This window comes from Phalangium opilio, unplaced genomic scaffold, assembly GCF_054372755.1.
Source record: "Phalangium opilio isolate 3A_F unplaced genomic scaffold, DU_Popi_V2 ptg000003l_1, whole genome shotgun sequence".
NCBI lineage: Eukaryota > Metazoa > Arthropoda > Arachnida > Opiliones > Phalangiidae > Phalangium > Phalangium opilio.
Window position 1 is genome coordinate 875301 of NW_028324145.1, and position 13032 is coordinate 888332.

Genomic DNA, 13032 nt, shown 5'->3' on the forward strand with positions numbered 1-13032 from the left:
GATTTCTTATTTAAAATTAAATTTTAACAGTTTGTTGAATGAATATCGTTACATTTGCTTGAATTAACGCAAAAATTACAAAAATAATGGTTTCATTGGTTATATTTGAAAACAGTGAACAAATACTCAAAATGTTTTTCTTAGGTCGAGTTACGTCGATTTTGAAAATGTTATTAAAAATCGAGGTACATTTTTATTTATTGTTCAATCGAGATGAAATCACTTTTATTGAGTGTTTTATTCGCAACGTAAAGTTACTATAGGGGGCGCCACTGAAAATTCCAATATGGCGCAAACTAAAGGAAACAAACCATCTGTCGTGTACTAAGAACTCGATCTTTCGGGTGTGTTTTAATAGTGATTCATAGATTATACAAGCGAAATTAAACTATGGTTACTTACTGCTGCGTTTATGGATGTAAAAATAATGGAACAATGGAGAATATTCATTTCCATAGATTTCCGCGTGACGCGAAATTAGCAAAACAGTGGGATATAGCATTAAAAATGGGCAAACCAAACAGTAAAACTATGGTAGTCTGCTCCCATCATTTCGAGGGAAAAGATTACCGCCCTAAGCCAATTTTTCCAAATAAAGGTAAGATTTTGTACTCAAGTTGTATTGTGATAGTCTGTTAATTAATTTTATGCTATAATTATAGATCAGTCAACGTATCTACTAAGGTTACGCCCGTTGGCCGTTCCATCGGCTAACCTTCCTTTGAGGAAATTTGAAAAGAAAGCTATTAAAGTTAATGGAAGGTTAGAAAGATTGAAGAAGAGACAGTGATATCCGCTATCATTAATTTGTCAACACCAATTTTGGCCAATGATAAGTTCTAAGATCAATGTAAATAGGCGAACGAAGAACTAGATAAGACATTGAGCTTGTAAAAATCACAACATTTTGAACTTTATTTTTTATCACTACTCTTTTTTGAGCTTAAAAAACATCAGAATATTTTAAATTTCATTGAATAAAGATCTTATCACAGTTTTAAGAAACCTAATTACAGCTATTTTTTAATTAATTTTGTACTTAATAAAAGATCTTAAAATCACACTTGGTAAATAGGAAATAAATTAATTACACCTTGCTTTCTTTACTCCATTTCAAAAATGATGGTAAATAATACTTGAAATATGTGATTTGCAGTCTAGTTAAAAGTGTGTCAATAAATTTTTGATCACGAAGAACCTCAATGATGGAACAGTCGTTTTCGAATTTGGAATAAATGGTAAAATGGCAATTATTGACGCCTAAAAGAATCATTTTGACCCTCTGTTTTGATGGCTATGGCTACAGCTTTTTCAAAAGATAATGCTACTTCTTTATCATAAAATAACTTCTCCTCATCTGTCAATAACAGAAGACTAGATGATTTATTTTCTTCTAAATTTAAATGAGAGAAATCCACACGGTCGGTCATTATTGAAAAAAACTGCGTCATTGTTGCTCTTTTATTGTTCATAATGTTTCTATTCTTAGTCTGGCTTTCCACTAATTCACTTTCCTCGGGTCTCTCATTACACTGTCTTTTTTTGACAATATTTTTGAAGTTTTCGCTGGGTTTGATATGCTTTTGAAGAGCTGTCTCGTGACTAGAACTTGTTAAGAGGATTCCAAAATTGTCTTTTGTTTTGATTCTTCAAAGTGAACAACATTGAACTTGGGAGCAGAAATACAGCATAATGTATCTATTGGTACTCCCTTATGCATCTCTAGAATAGATTTTTTGAGCTTTCCCCAAGATTGTTTCACATCAGTACACGTTTCATCTAACCTAGGCAACTTTTCTTCTAGTAATATGGCAATGCAATGCTTGCAGTAACCTCCACCTCCAGCGGGGCAAGAGCAAGTTATAATGAAGTCACTATTGTCACTCAGATCCATCTTAAACTTATGAGGTTCGTTAGAAAGTCCTGATGTTTGCAAAACTAAAGCTTCGATGTAGCTTCCCGAAGCACGGCACATTTTATAATGTGGTTTTTCTTCAATTTTTGTTCATCCTGCTGCAAACAGTTCTTTCTTTCTCCAATATAGTCCATGATTTTAACCAAGGAGAGTGCAACAGGTAGTAAAAAACATTGAGCCATTTGCATTAGCATAACAGAATCCAAGCAACTTTGTCAACAGACAAGGCTTAACTTTATCGCGTTTTTAATAACAAATTAATGATCTAGGCTAAATTTATTTTAAACAGCGAAGAATAAATCACTTACCATTAACATCTGTTCACTCATGAATATCGTTCATCATAAATTTCAATTCTAAAAACTAATTTTCTCAAGAATCAGCCGCGAGACCGACGACAGACTCTGGCTGAAAGTTTGATTTGTTTCCTTGAGTTTGAGCTTCCAAAATCGCCCGCTAAGTGGCGCTAGTGAAACTTTACGGTACGAATAGGGAACTAAGCTGAATTCGGTCAAAAATTTCTCCAGAAAAAAATGCATTCAAAAAAGTACCGAAAAAATCGCATGTTTTTCTTCTTCAAGACACAAAATCCGTGACAACGATTTCTTATTGAAAAATTTAATTTTAACAGTTTTTTGATTGAATATCGTTACATTTGCTTGAATTAAAGCAAAAAGTATAAAAATAATGGTTTCAGTGAATATATTTGTAAATAGTGAAGAAATACTCAAAATATGCTTCGTTGGCGGTGAAACGTCGATTTTGAAAATGTTATTAAAAATCGAGGTACATTTTTATTTAATGTTCAATCGAGATGAAATCACTTTTATTGAATGTTTTATAGGGAATTAAGCTGAATTCGGTCAAAAATTTCTCCAGAAAAAAATGAGTTCAAAAAAGTACCGAAAAAATCGCATGTTTTTCTTCTTCAAGATACAAAATCCGTGACAACGATTTCTTATTGAAAATTGAATTTTAACAGTTTTTTGAATGAATATCGTTACATTGCTTGAAATAAAGCAAAAAGTATAAAAATAATGGTTTCAATGAATATATTTGAAAATAGTGAAGAAATACTCAAAGTATGCTTCTTTGGCCGTGAAACGTCGATTTTGAAAATGTTATTAAAAATCGAGGTAAATTTTTAATTATTGTTCAATCGAGATGAAATCACTTTCAATGAGTGTTTTATAGGGAATTAAGCTGAATTCGGTCAAAAATTTCTCCAGAAAAAAATGCATTCAAAAAAGTACCGAAAAAATCGCATGTTTTTCTTCTTCAAGATACAAAATCAGTGACAACGATTTCTTATTGAAAAATTGAATTTTAACAGTTTTTTGAATGAATATCGTTACATTTGCTTGAATTAAAGCAAAAAGTATAAAAATAGTGGTTTCAGTGAATATATTTGTAAATAGTGAAGAAATACTCAAAATATGCTTCGTTGGCGGTGAAACGTCGATTTTTAAAATGTTATTAAAAATCGAGGTACATTTTTAATTACTGTTCAATCGAGATGAAATCACTTTTAATGAGTGTTTTATAGGGAACTAAGCTGAATTCGGTCAAAAATTTCTCCAGAAAAAAATGCATTCAAAAAAGTACCGAAAAAATCGCATGTTTAACAGCCGAACGCGCTAACAATTGAGCCACGGAAGCTCAGAAAATAAATGGTTATCACGTATTATGGAAAAAGTTTGACTTTTCACGCTACATCTGAGACCTCACAACACCGCTCCCGGACGGGTTCGAACCACCAACCTTTCGATTAATAGCCGAACGCGCTAACCATTTAGCCACGGAAGCCCAAAAATTAAATGTTCGTCAGGTATTGTGGAAAAACTCTGACATTTTACGTTACATCTGAGACGTCACAACACCTCTCCCGGATGGGCTCGAACCACCAACCTATTGGTTAACAGCCGAACGCGCTAACCATTGCGCCACTGAAGCCCAAAAATTAAATTTTCGTCAGGTATTGAGGAAAAACTTTGACTTTTTACTTCACATCTGAGACCTCACAACACCGCTCCCGGATGGGCTCGAACCACCAACCTTTCGGTTAACAGCCGAACGCGCTAACCATTCGCCATGGACGCCCAAAAATTAAATGGTCGTCAGGTATTGTGGAAAAACTTTGCCTATTTACGTTACATTTGAGATCCAAAAACACCGCTCCCGGGTGGGCTCGAACCACCAACCTTTCGGTTAACAGCTGAACACGTTGACCATTGCGCCACTGAAGCCCAAAAATTAAATTTTCGTCAGGTACTGAGGTAAAACTTTGACTTTTTACTTCACATCTGAGACCACACAACACCGCTCCCGGATGGGCTCGAACCACCAACCTTTCGGTTAACAGCCGAACGCGCTAACAATTGAGCCACGGAAGCTCAGAAAATAAATGGTTATCACGTATTATGGAAAAAGTTTGACTTTTCACGCTACATCTAAGACCTCACAACACCGCTCCCGGATGGCCTCGAACCACCAACCTTTCGATTAACAGCCGAACGCGCTAACCATTGAGCCACGGAAGCCCAAAAATTAAATGTTCGTCAGGTATTGTGGAAAAACTCTGACATTTTACGTTACATCTGAGACGTCACATCACCGCTCCCGGGAGGGCCCGAACCACCAACCTATTGGTTAACAGCCGAACGCTCTAACCATTGAGCCACGGAAGCCCAAAAATTAAATGTTCGTCAGGTATTGTAGAAAAACTCTGACATTTTACGTTACATCTGAGACGTCACAACACCGCTCCCGGGAGGGCCCGAACCACCAACCTATTGGTTAACAGCCGAACGCGCTAACCAGTGAGCCACAGAAGCTCAGAAATTAAATGGTTGTTAGGTATTGTGGATAAGTTATGACTTTTTAAGTTACATCTGAGACCCTACAACACCTCTCCCAGGTGGGCTCGAACCACCAACCTTTCGGTCAACAGCCGAACGCGCTAACCATAGCGCAACGGAAGCCCAAATATTAAATGGTCGTCCGGTATTGAGGTAAAACTTTGACTTTTTACTTCACACCTGAGACCTCACAACACCGCTCCAGGATGGGCTCGAACCACCAACCTATTGGTTAACAGCCAAACGCGCTAACAATTGAGCCACGGAAGCTCAGAAAATAAATGGTTATCACGTATTATGGAAAAAGTTTGACTTTTCACGCTACATCTGAGACCTCACAACACCGCTCCCGGATGGGCTCGAACCACCAACCTTTCGATTAACAGCCGAACGCGCTAACCATTTAGCCACGGAAGCCCAAAAATTAAATGTTCGTCAGGTATTGTGGAAAAACTCTGACATTTTACGTTACATCTGAGGCGTCACAACACCTCTCCCGGATGGGCTCGAACCACCAACCTATTGGTTAACAGCCGAACGCGCTAACCATTGCGCCACTGAAGCCCAAAAATTAAATTTTCGTCAGGTATTGAGGAAAAACTTTGACTTTTTACTTCACATCTGAGACCTCACAACACCGCTCCCGGATGGGCTCGAACCACCAACCTTTCGGTTAACAGCCGAACGCGCTAACTATTCGCCACGGACGCCCAAAAATTAAATGGTCGTCAGGTATTGTGGAAAAACTTTGCCTATTTACGTTACATTTGAGATCCAAAAACACCGCTCCCGGGTGGGCTCGAACCACCAACCTTTCGGTTAACAGCTGAACGCGCTGACCATTGCGCCACTGAAGCCCAAAAATTAAATTTTCGTCAGGTACTGAGGTAAAACTTTGACTTTTTACTTCACATCTGAGACCACACAACACCGCTCCCGGATGGGCTCGAACCACCAACCTTTCGGTTAACAGCCGAACGCGCTAACAATTGAGCCACGGAAGCTCAGAAAATAAATGGTTATCACGTATTATGGAAAAAGTTTGACTTTTCACGCTACATCTGAGACCTCACAACACCGCTCCCGGATGGCCTCGAACCACCAATCTTTCGATTAACAGCCGACCGCGCTAACCATTGAGCCACGGAAGCCCAAAAATAAAATGTTCGTCAGGTATTGTGGAAAAACTCTGACATTTTACGTTACATCTGAGACGTCACAACACCGCTCCCGGGAGGGCTCGAACCACCAACCTTTCGGTTTACAGCTGAACGCGCTGACCATTGCGCCACTGAAGCCCAAAAATTAAATTTTCGTCAGGTACTGAGGTAAAACTTTGACTTTTTACTTCACATCTGAGACCACACAACACCGCTCCCGGATGGGCTCGAACCACCATAACTCTGTGTCTACTAGAGATACGGGGATGTCCTTACGATATGATATAGTCCAAATTGTCCCCCATCTTACCATACTAAAAACATTGAGCTACGACAAACAGGGGCCGAGATATTAAGCAAAATGTTCGTCAACTTTGGTATCGTCTCACTTATTTTTATTATGTTACTTATGATTTTTGCACTAAACTTTGGAGGCTCATAACTCTTGTTCTACAAGAGATACTGGGATATCCGTTGGATATGTTATAGTACTCTTTGCTCCCCATACAAGGATACTTTAAACTTGAGGCTACCTCAATATCGTCGTCAACTTACTTTTTGTCTCACTTATTGTTAGAAGGTTACTTTTGATTTTTGAAAATATACTTTGCAGGCTCGTAACTCTGTTTCTACTGGAGATACGGGGATGTCCTTTGAGTATGTTATAGACCAATTTGTCCCCCATCTAGCCATACTAAGAATTTGGGCTACGACAAACAGTAGTCGAGTAATTAAGCTAATCGTAAACAAACAAACCCCTCCATAGGAAATACATTAGACTAAATTCTGGAGGCTCGTAACTCTGGTTCTACCAGAGATACGGGGATGTAAATAATGTGACCTTGACACAAATGTTCGGATAATTATAAAGGTCTTTGCATGTTCCAAGCAAAAAAAAAAAACTTCGCGGTTTCGAACCTGTGGCCTCCCGAGAGTGAGGCGGATGCGATAACCGCTACACTAAAGATATGTTATTATTTTTAATCGAAAGAACAGGGTCAAATAATTAAGCAATACATGAACAAACAAACCCCTCCATAGAAAATGCATTAGACTATACTTTACAGGCTCGTAACTCTGTATCTACTGGAGATACGGGGATGTCCTTTGAGTATGTTATAGACCAATTTGTCCCCCATCTAGCCATACTAAGAATTAGGGCTACGACAAACAGTAGTCGAGTAATTAAGCTAATCGTAAAAAAACAAACCCCTCCATAGGAAATACATTAGACTAAATTCTGGAGGCTGGTAACTCTGGTTCTACCAGAGATACGGGGATGTAAATAATGTGACCTTGACACAAATGTTCGGATAATTATAAAAAAAAACTTCGCGGTTTCGAACCTGTGGCCTTCCGGGAGTGAGGCGGATGCGATAACCGCTACGCTAAAGATATGTTATTATTTTTAATCGAAAGAACAGGGTCAAGTAATTAAGCAATACGTGAACAAACAAACCCCTCTATAGAAAATGCATTAGACTATACTTTTCAGGCTCGTAACTCTGTTTCTACTGTAAATACGGGGATGTCCTTTGAGTATGTTATAGTCCAATTTGTCCCCCATCTAACCATACTAAAAACATTGAGCTACGACAAACAATAGTCGAGTAATTAAGCTAATCGTAAACAAACAAACCCCTCCATAGGAAATCCATTAGACTAAATTCTGGAGGCTCGTAACTCTGGTTCTACCAGAGATACGGGGATGTAAATAATGTGACCTTGACACAAATGTTCGGATAATTATAAAAAAAAACTTCGCGGTTTCGAATCTGTGGCCTTCCGGGATTGAGGCGGATGCGATAACCGCTACACTAAAGATATGTTATTATTTTTAATCGAAAGAACAGGATCAAGTAATTAAGCAATACGTGAACAAACAAACCCCTCTATAGAAAATGCATTAGACTATACTTTTCAGGCTCGTAACTCTGTTTCTACTGTAAATACGGGGATGTCCTTTGAGTATGTTATAGTCCAATTTGTCCTTCATCTAACCATACTAAAAACATTGAGCTACGACAAACAATAGTCGAGTAATTAAGCTAATCGTAAACAAACAAACCCCTCCATAGGAAATCCATTAGACTAAATTCTGGAGGCTCGTAACTCTGGTTCTACCAGAGATACGGGGATGTAAATAATGTGACCTTGACACAAATGTTCGGATAATTATAAAAAAAAACTTCGCGGTTTCGAACCTGTGGCCTTCCGGGAGTGAGGCGGATGCGATAACCGCTACACTAAAGATATGTTATTATTTTTAATCGAAAGAACAGGGTCAAGTAATTAAGCAATAAATGAACAAACAAACCCCTCCATAGAAAATGCATTATCCTATACTTTGCAGGCTCGTAACTCTGTTTCTACTGGAGATACGGGGATGTCCTTTGAGTATGTTTTAGTCCAATTTGTCTCCCATCTAACCATACTAAAAACATTGATCTACGACAAACAGGGGCCGAGATATTAAGCAAAACGTAATGAAACAAACCCCCTCCATAGGAAATGCATTAGACTATACTTTGCAGGCTCGTAACTCTGTTTCTACTGGAGATACGGGGATGTCCTTTGAGTATGTTATAGTCCAATTTGTCCCCCATCTAACCATACTAAAAACATTGAGCTACAACAAACAGGGGCCGAGTAATTAAGCTAAACGTAAACAAACAGCCCCTCCATAGGAAATGCATTAGACTATACTTTTCCGGCTCGTAACTCTGTTTCTACTGGAGATACGGGGATGTCCTTTGAGTATGGTATTGTCCAATTTGTCCCCCATCAAACCATACTAAAATATTTGGGTTACGACAAACAGGGGCCGAGTAATTAAGTTAAACGTATACAAACAACCCCTCCATAGGAAATGCATTAGACTATACTTTGCAGGCTCGTAACTCTGTTTCTACTGGAGGTACGGGGATGTCCTTTGAGTATGTTTTAGTCCAAATTGTCCTCCATCTAACCATACTAAAAACATTGAGCTACGACAAACAGGGGCCGAGATATTAAGCAAAATGTTCGTCAACTTTGGTATCGTCTCACTTATTTTTATTATGTTACTTATGATTTTTGCACTAAACTTTGGAGGCTCATAACTCTTGTTCTACAAGAGATACTGGGATCTCCTTTGGATATGTTATAGTACTCTTTGCTCCCCATACAAGGATACTTTAAACTTGAGGCCACCTCAATATCGTCGTCAACTTATTTTTTGTCTCACTTATTGTTAGAAGGTTACTTTTGATTTTTGAAAATAAACTTTGCAGGCTCGTAACTCTGTTTTTACTGGAGATATGGGGATGTCCTTTGAGTATGTTATAGACCAATTTGTCCAACATCTAGCCATACTAAGAATTAGGGCTACGACAAACAGTAGTCGCGTAATTAAGCTAATCGTAAACAAACAAACCCCTCCATAGGAAATACATTAGACTATATTCTGGAGGCTCGTAACTCTGGTTCTACCAGAGATACGGGGATGTAAATAATGTGACCTTGACACAAATGTTCGGATAATTATAAAAAAAACTTCGCGGTTTCGAACCTGTGGCCTTCCGGGAGTGAGGCGGATGCGATAACCGCTACACTAAAGATATGTTATTATTTTTAATCGAAAGAACAGGGTCAAGTAATTAAGCAATACGTGAACAATCAAACCCCTCCATAGAAAATGCATTAGACTATACTTTGCAGGCTCGTAACGCTGTTTCTACTGGAGATACGGGGATGTCCTTTGAGTATGTTATAGTCCAATTTGTCCCCCATCTAACCATACTAAAAACATTGAGCTACGACAAACAAGGGCCGAGATATTAAGCAAAATGTTCGTCAACTTTGGTATCGTCTCACTTATTTTTATTATGTTACTTATGATTTTTGCACTAAACTTTGGAGGCTCATAACTCTTGTTCTACAAGAGATACTGGGATCTCCTTTGGATATGTTATAGTACTCTTTGCTCCCCATACAAGGATACTTTAAACTTGAGGCTACCTCAATATCGTCGTCAACTTATTTTTTGTCTCACTTATTGTTAGAAGGTTACTTTTGATTTTTGAAAATAAACTTTGCAGGCTCGTAACTCTGTTTCTACTGGAGATACCGGGATGTCCTTAGGATATGTTATAGTCCAATTTGTCCTTCATCTAACCATACTAAAAACTTTGGGCTACGACAAACAGGGGCCGAGTACTTAAGCAAAACGTAACGAAACAAACCCCCTCCATAGGAAATGCATTAGACTATAGTTTGCAGGCTCGTAACTCTGTTTCTATTGGAGATACGGGGATGTCCTTTGAGTATGTTATAGTCCAATTTGTCCCCCATCTAACCATACTAAAAACATTGAGCTACGACAAACAGGGGCCGAGTAATTAAGCTAAACGTAAACAAACAACCCGTCCATAGGAAATGCATTAGACTATACTTTGCAGGCCCATAACTCTGTGTCTACAAGAGATACGGGGATGTCCTTAGGATATGATATAGTCCAAATAGTCCCCCATCTAACCATACTAAAAATATTGAGCTACGACAAACAGGGGCCGAGTAATTAAGCTAATCGTATACAAACAAACCCCTCCATAGGAAATACATTAGACTAAATTCTGGAGGCTCGTAACTCTGGTTCTACCAGAGATACGGGGATGTAAATAATGTGACCTTGACACAAATGTTCGGATAATTATAAAGGTCTTTGCATGTTCCAAGCAAAAAAAAAAAAAAACTTCGTGGTTTCGAACCTGTGGCCTTCCGAGAGTGAGGCGGATGCGATAACCGCTACACTAAAGATATGTTATTATTTTTAATAGAAAGAACAGGGTCAAGTAATTAAGCAATACGTGAACAAACAAACCCCTCCATAGAAAATGCATTAGACTATACTTTGCAGGCTCGTAACTCTGTTTCTACTGGAGATACGGGGATGTCCTTTGAGTATGTTATAGTCCAATTTGTCCCCCATCTAACCATACTAAAAACATTGAGCTACGACAAACAGTAGTTGAGTACTTAAGCAAAACGTAAAGAAACAAACCCCCTCCATAGGAAATGAGTTAGACTATACTTTGCAGGCTCGTAACTCTGTTTCTACTGGAGATACGAGGATGTCCTTAGGATATGTTATAGTCAAAATTATCCCCCATCTAACCATACTAAAAACGTTGGGCTACGACAAACAGGGGCCGAGTAATTAAGTTAAACGTGAACAAACAAACCCCTCCATAGAAAATGCATTAGACTATACTTTGCAGGCTCGTAACTCTGTTTCTACTGGAGATACGGGGATGTCCTTAGGATATGATATAGTCCAAATTGTCCCCCATCTAACCATACTAAAAACATTGAGCTATGACAAACAGGAGCCGAGATATTAAGCAAAATGTTCGTCAACTTTGGTATCGTCTCACTTATTTTTATTATGTTACTTATGATTTTTGCACTAAACTTTGGAGGCTCATAATTAACTCTTGTTCTACAAGAGATACTGGGATCTCCTTTGGATATGTTATAGTACTCTTTGCTCCCCATACAAGGATACTTTAAACTTGAGGCTACCTCAATATCGTCGTCAACTTATTTTTTGTCTCACTTATTGTTAGAAGGGTACTTTTGATTTTTGAAAATAAACTTTGCAGGCTCGTAACTCTGGTTCTACCAGAGATACGGGGATGTAAATAATGTGACCTTGACACAAATGTTCGGATAATTATAAAGGTCTTTGCATGTTAAAAGCAAAAAAAAAATACTTCGCGGTTTCGAACCTGTGGCCTTCCGGGAGTGAGGCGGATGCGATAACCGCTACACTAAAGATATGTTATTATTTTTAATCGAAAGAACAGGGTCAAGTAATTAAGCAATACGTGAACAAACAAACCCCTCCATAGGAAATGCATTAGACTATGCTTTGCAGGCCCATAACTCTGTATCTACTAAAGATACCAAGATGTCCTTAGGATATGTTATAGTCCAATTTGTCCTTCATCTAACCATACTAAAAACATTGAGCTACGACAAACAGGGGCCGAGATATTAAGCAAAATGTTCGTCAACTTTGGTATCGTCTCACTTATTTTTATTATGTTACTTATGATTTTTGCACTAAACTTTGGCGGCTCATAACTCTTGTTCTACAAGAGATACTGGGATCTCCTTTGCATATGTTATAGTACTCTTTGCTCCCCATACAAGGATACTTTAAACTTGAGGCTACCTCAATATCGTCGTCAACTTACTTTTTGTCTCACTTATAGTTAGAAGGTTACTTTTGATTTTTGAAAATAAACTTTGCAGGCTCGTAACTCTGGTTCTACCAGAGATACGGGGATGTAAATAATGTGACCTTGACACAAATGTTCGGATAATTATAAAGGTCTTTGCATGTTCCAAGCAAAAAAAAAAAAAACTTCGCGGTTTCGAACCTTAGGCCTTCCGGGAGTGAGGCGGATGCGATAACCGCTACACTAAAGATATGTTATTATTTTTAATCGAAAGAACAGGGTCAAGTAATTAAGCAATACGTGAACAAACAAACCCCTCCATAGGAAATGCATTAGACTATGCTTTGAGGGCCCATAACTCTGTGTCTACTAAAGATACCAAGATGTCCTTAGGATATGTTACAGTCCAATTTGTCCTTCATCTAACCATACTAAAAACATTGAGCTACGACAAACAGGGGCCGAGATATTAAGCAAAATGTTCGTCAACTTTGGTATCGTCTCACTTATTTTTATTATGTTACTTATGATTTTTGCACTAAACTTTGGCGGCTCATAACTCTTGTTCTACAAGAGATACTGGGATCTCCTTTGCATATGTTATAGTACTCTTTGCTCCCCATACAAGGATACTTTAAACTTGAGGCTACCTCAATATCGTCGTCAACTTACTTTTTGTCTCACTTATAGTTAGAAGGTTACTTTTGATTTTTGAAAATAAACTTTGCAGGCTCGTAACTCTGTTTCTACTGGAGATACGGGGATGTCCTTTGAGAATGTTATAGACCAATTTGTCCCCCATCTAGCCATACTAAGAATTAGGGCTACGACAAACAGTAGTCGAGTAATTAAGCTAATCGTAAACAAACAAACCC

At 38.2% G+C, this 13032-nt stretch overlaps 1 protein-coding gene and 2 non-coding genes across 3 annotated transcripts; 1 reads left to right on the top strand and 2 right to left on the bottom strand.

The window, feature by feature from the left end:
* Nucleotides 1–241: 241 nt before the first annotated feature.
* On the top strand, nucleotides 242–1008 carry LOC149716904 (uncharacterized). Its single transcript, XM_089834751.1, has 2 exons — nucleotides 242–598; nucleotides 663–1008. The coding sequence occupies exons 1-2, from the start codon at nucleotides 391–393 to the stop codon at nucleotides 788–790; spliced, it is 336 nt and encodes a 111-aa protein (XP_089690877.1). The 5' UTR covers nucleotides 242–390; the 3' UTR covers nucleotides 791–1008.
* A 2640-nt stretch (nucleotides 1009–3648) lies between these two features.
* TRNAN-AUU (transfer RNA asparagine (anticodon AUU)) lies at nucleotides 3649–3721 on the bottom strand. Its single transcript has one exon. It is a non-coding gene; the product is annotated as a tRNA-Asn (tRNA).
* Nucleotides 3722–5998: 2277 nt separating this feature from the next.
* On the bottom strand, nucleotides 5999–6071 carry TRNAY-GUA (transfer RNA tyrosine (anticodon GUA)). Its single transcript has one exon. It is a non-coding gene; the product is annotated as a tRNA-Tyr (tRNA).
* Between the last annotated feature and the right edge of the window lie 6961 nt (nucleotides 6072–13032).

Excerpts from the sequence above, each read along its gene's own strand:
- LOC149716904 (XM_089834751.1), top strand. The coding sequence starts at position 391 with ATGGTTACTTACTGCTGCGTTTATGGATGTAAAAATAATGGAACAATG. Across the intron at positions 599-662 it reads GCCAATTTTTCCAAATAAAG|ATCAGTCAACGTATCTACTA; the intron begins GTAAGATTTTGT and ends CTATAATTATAG.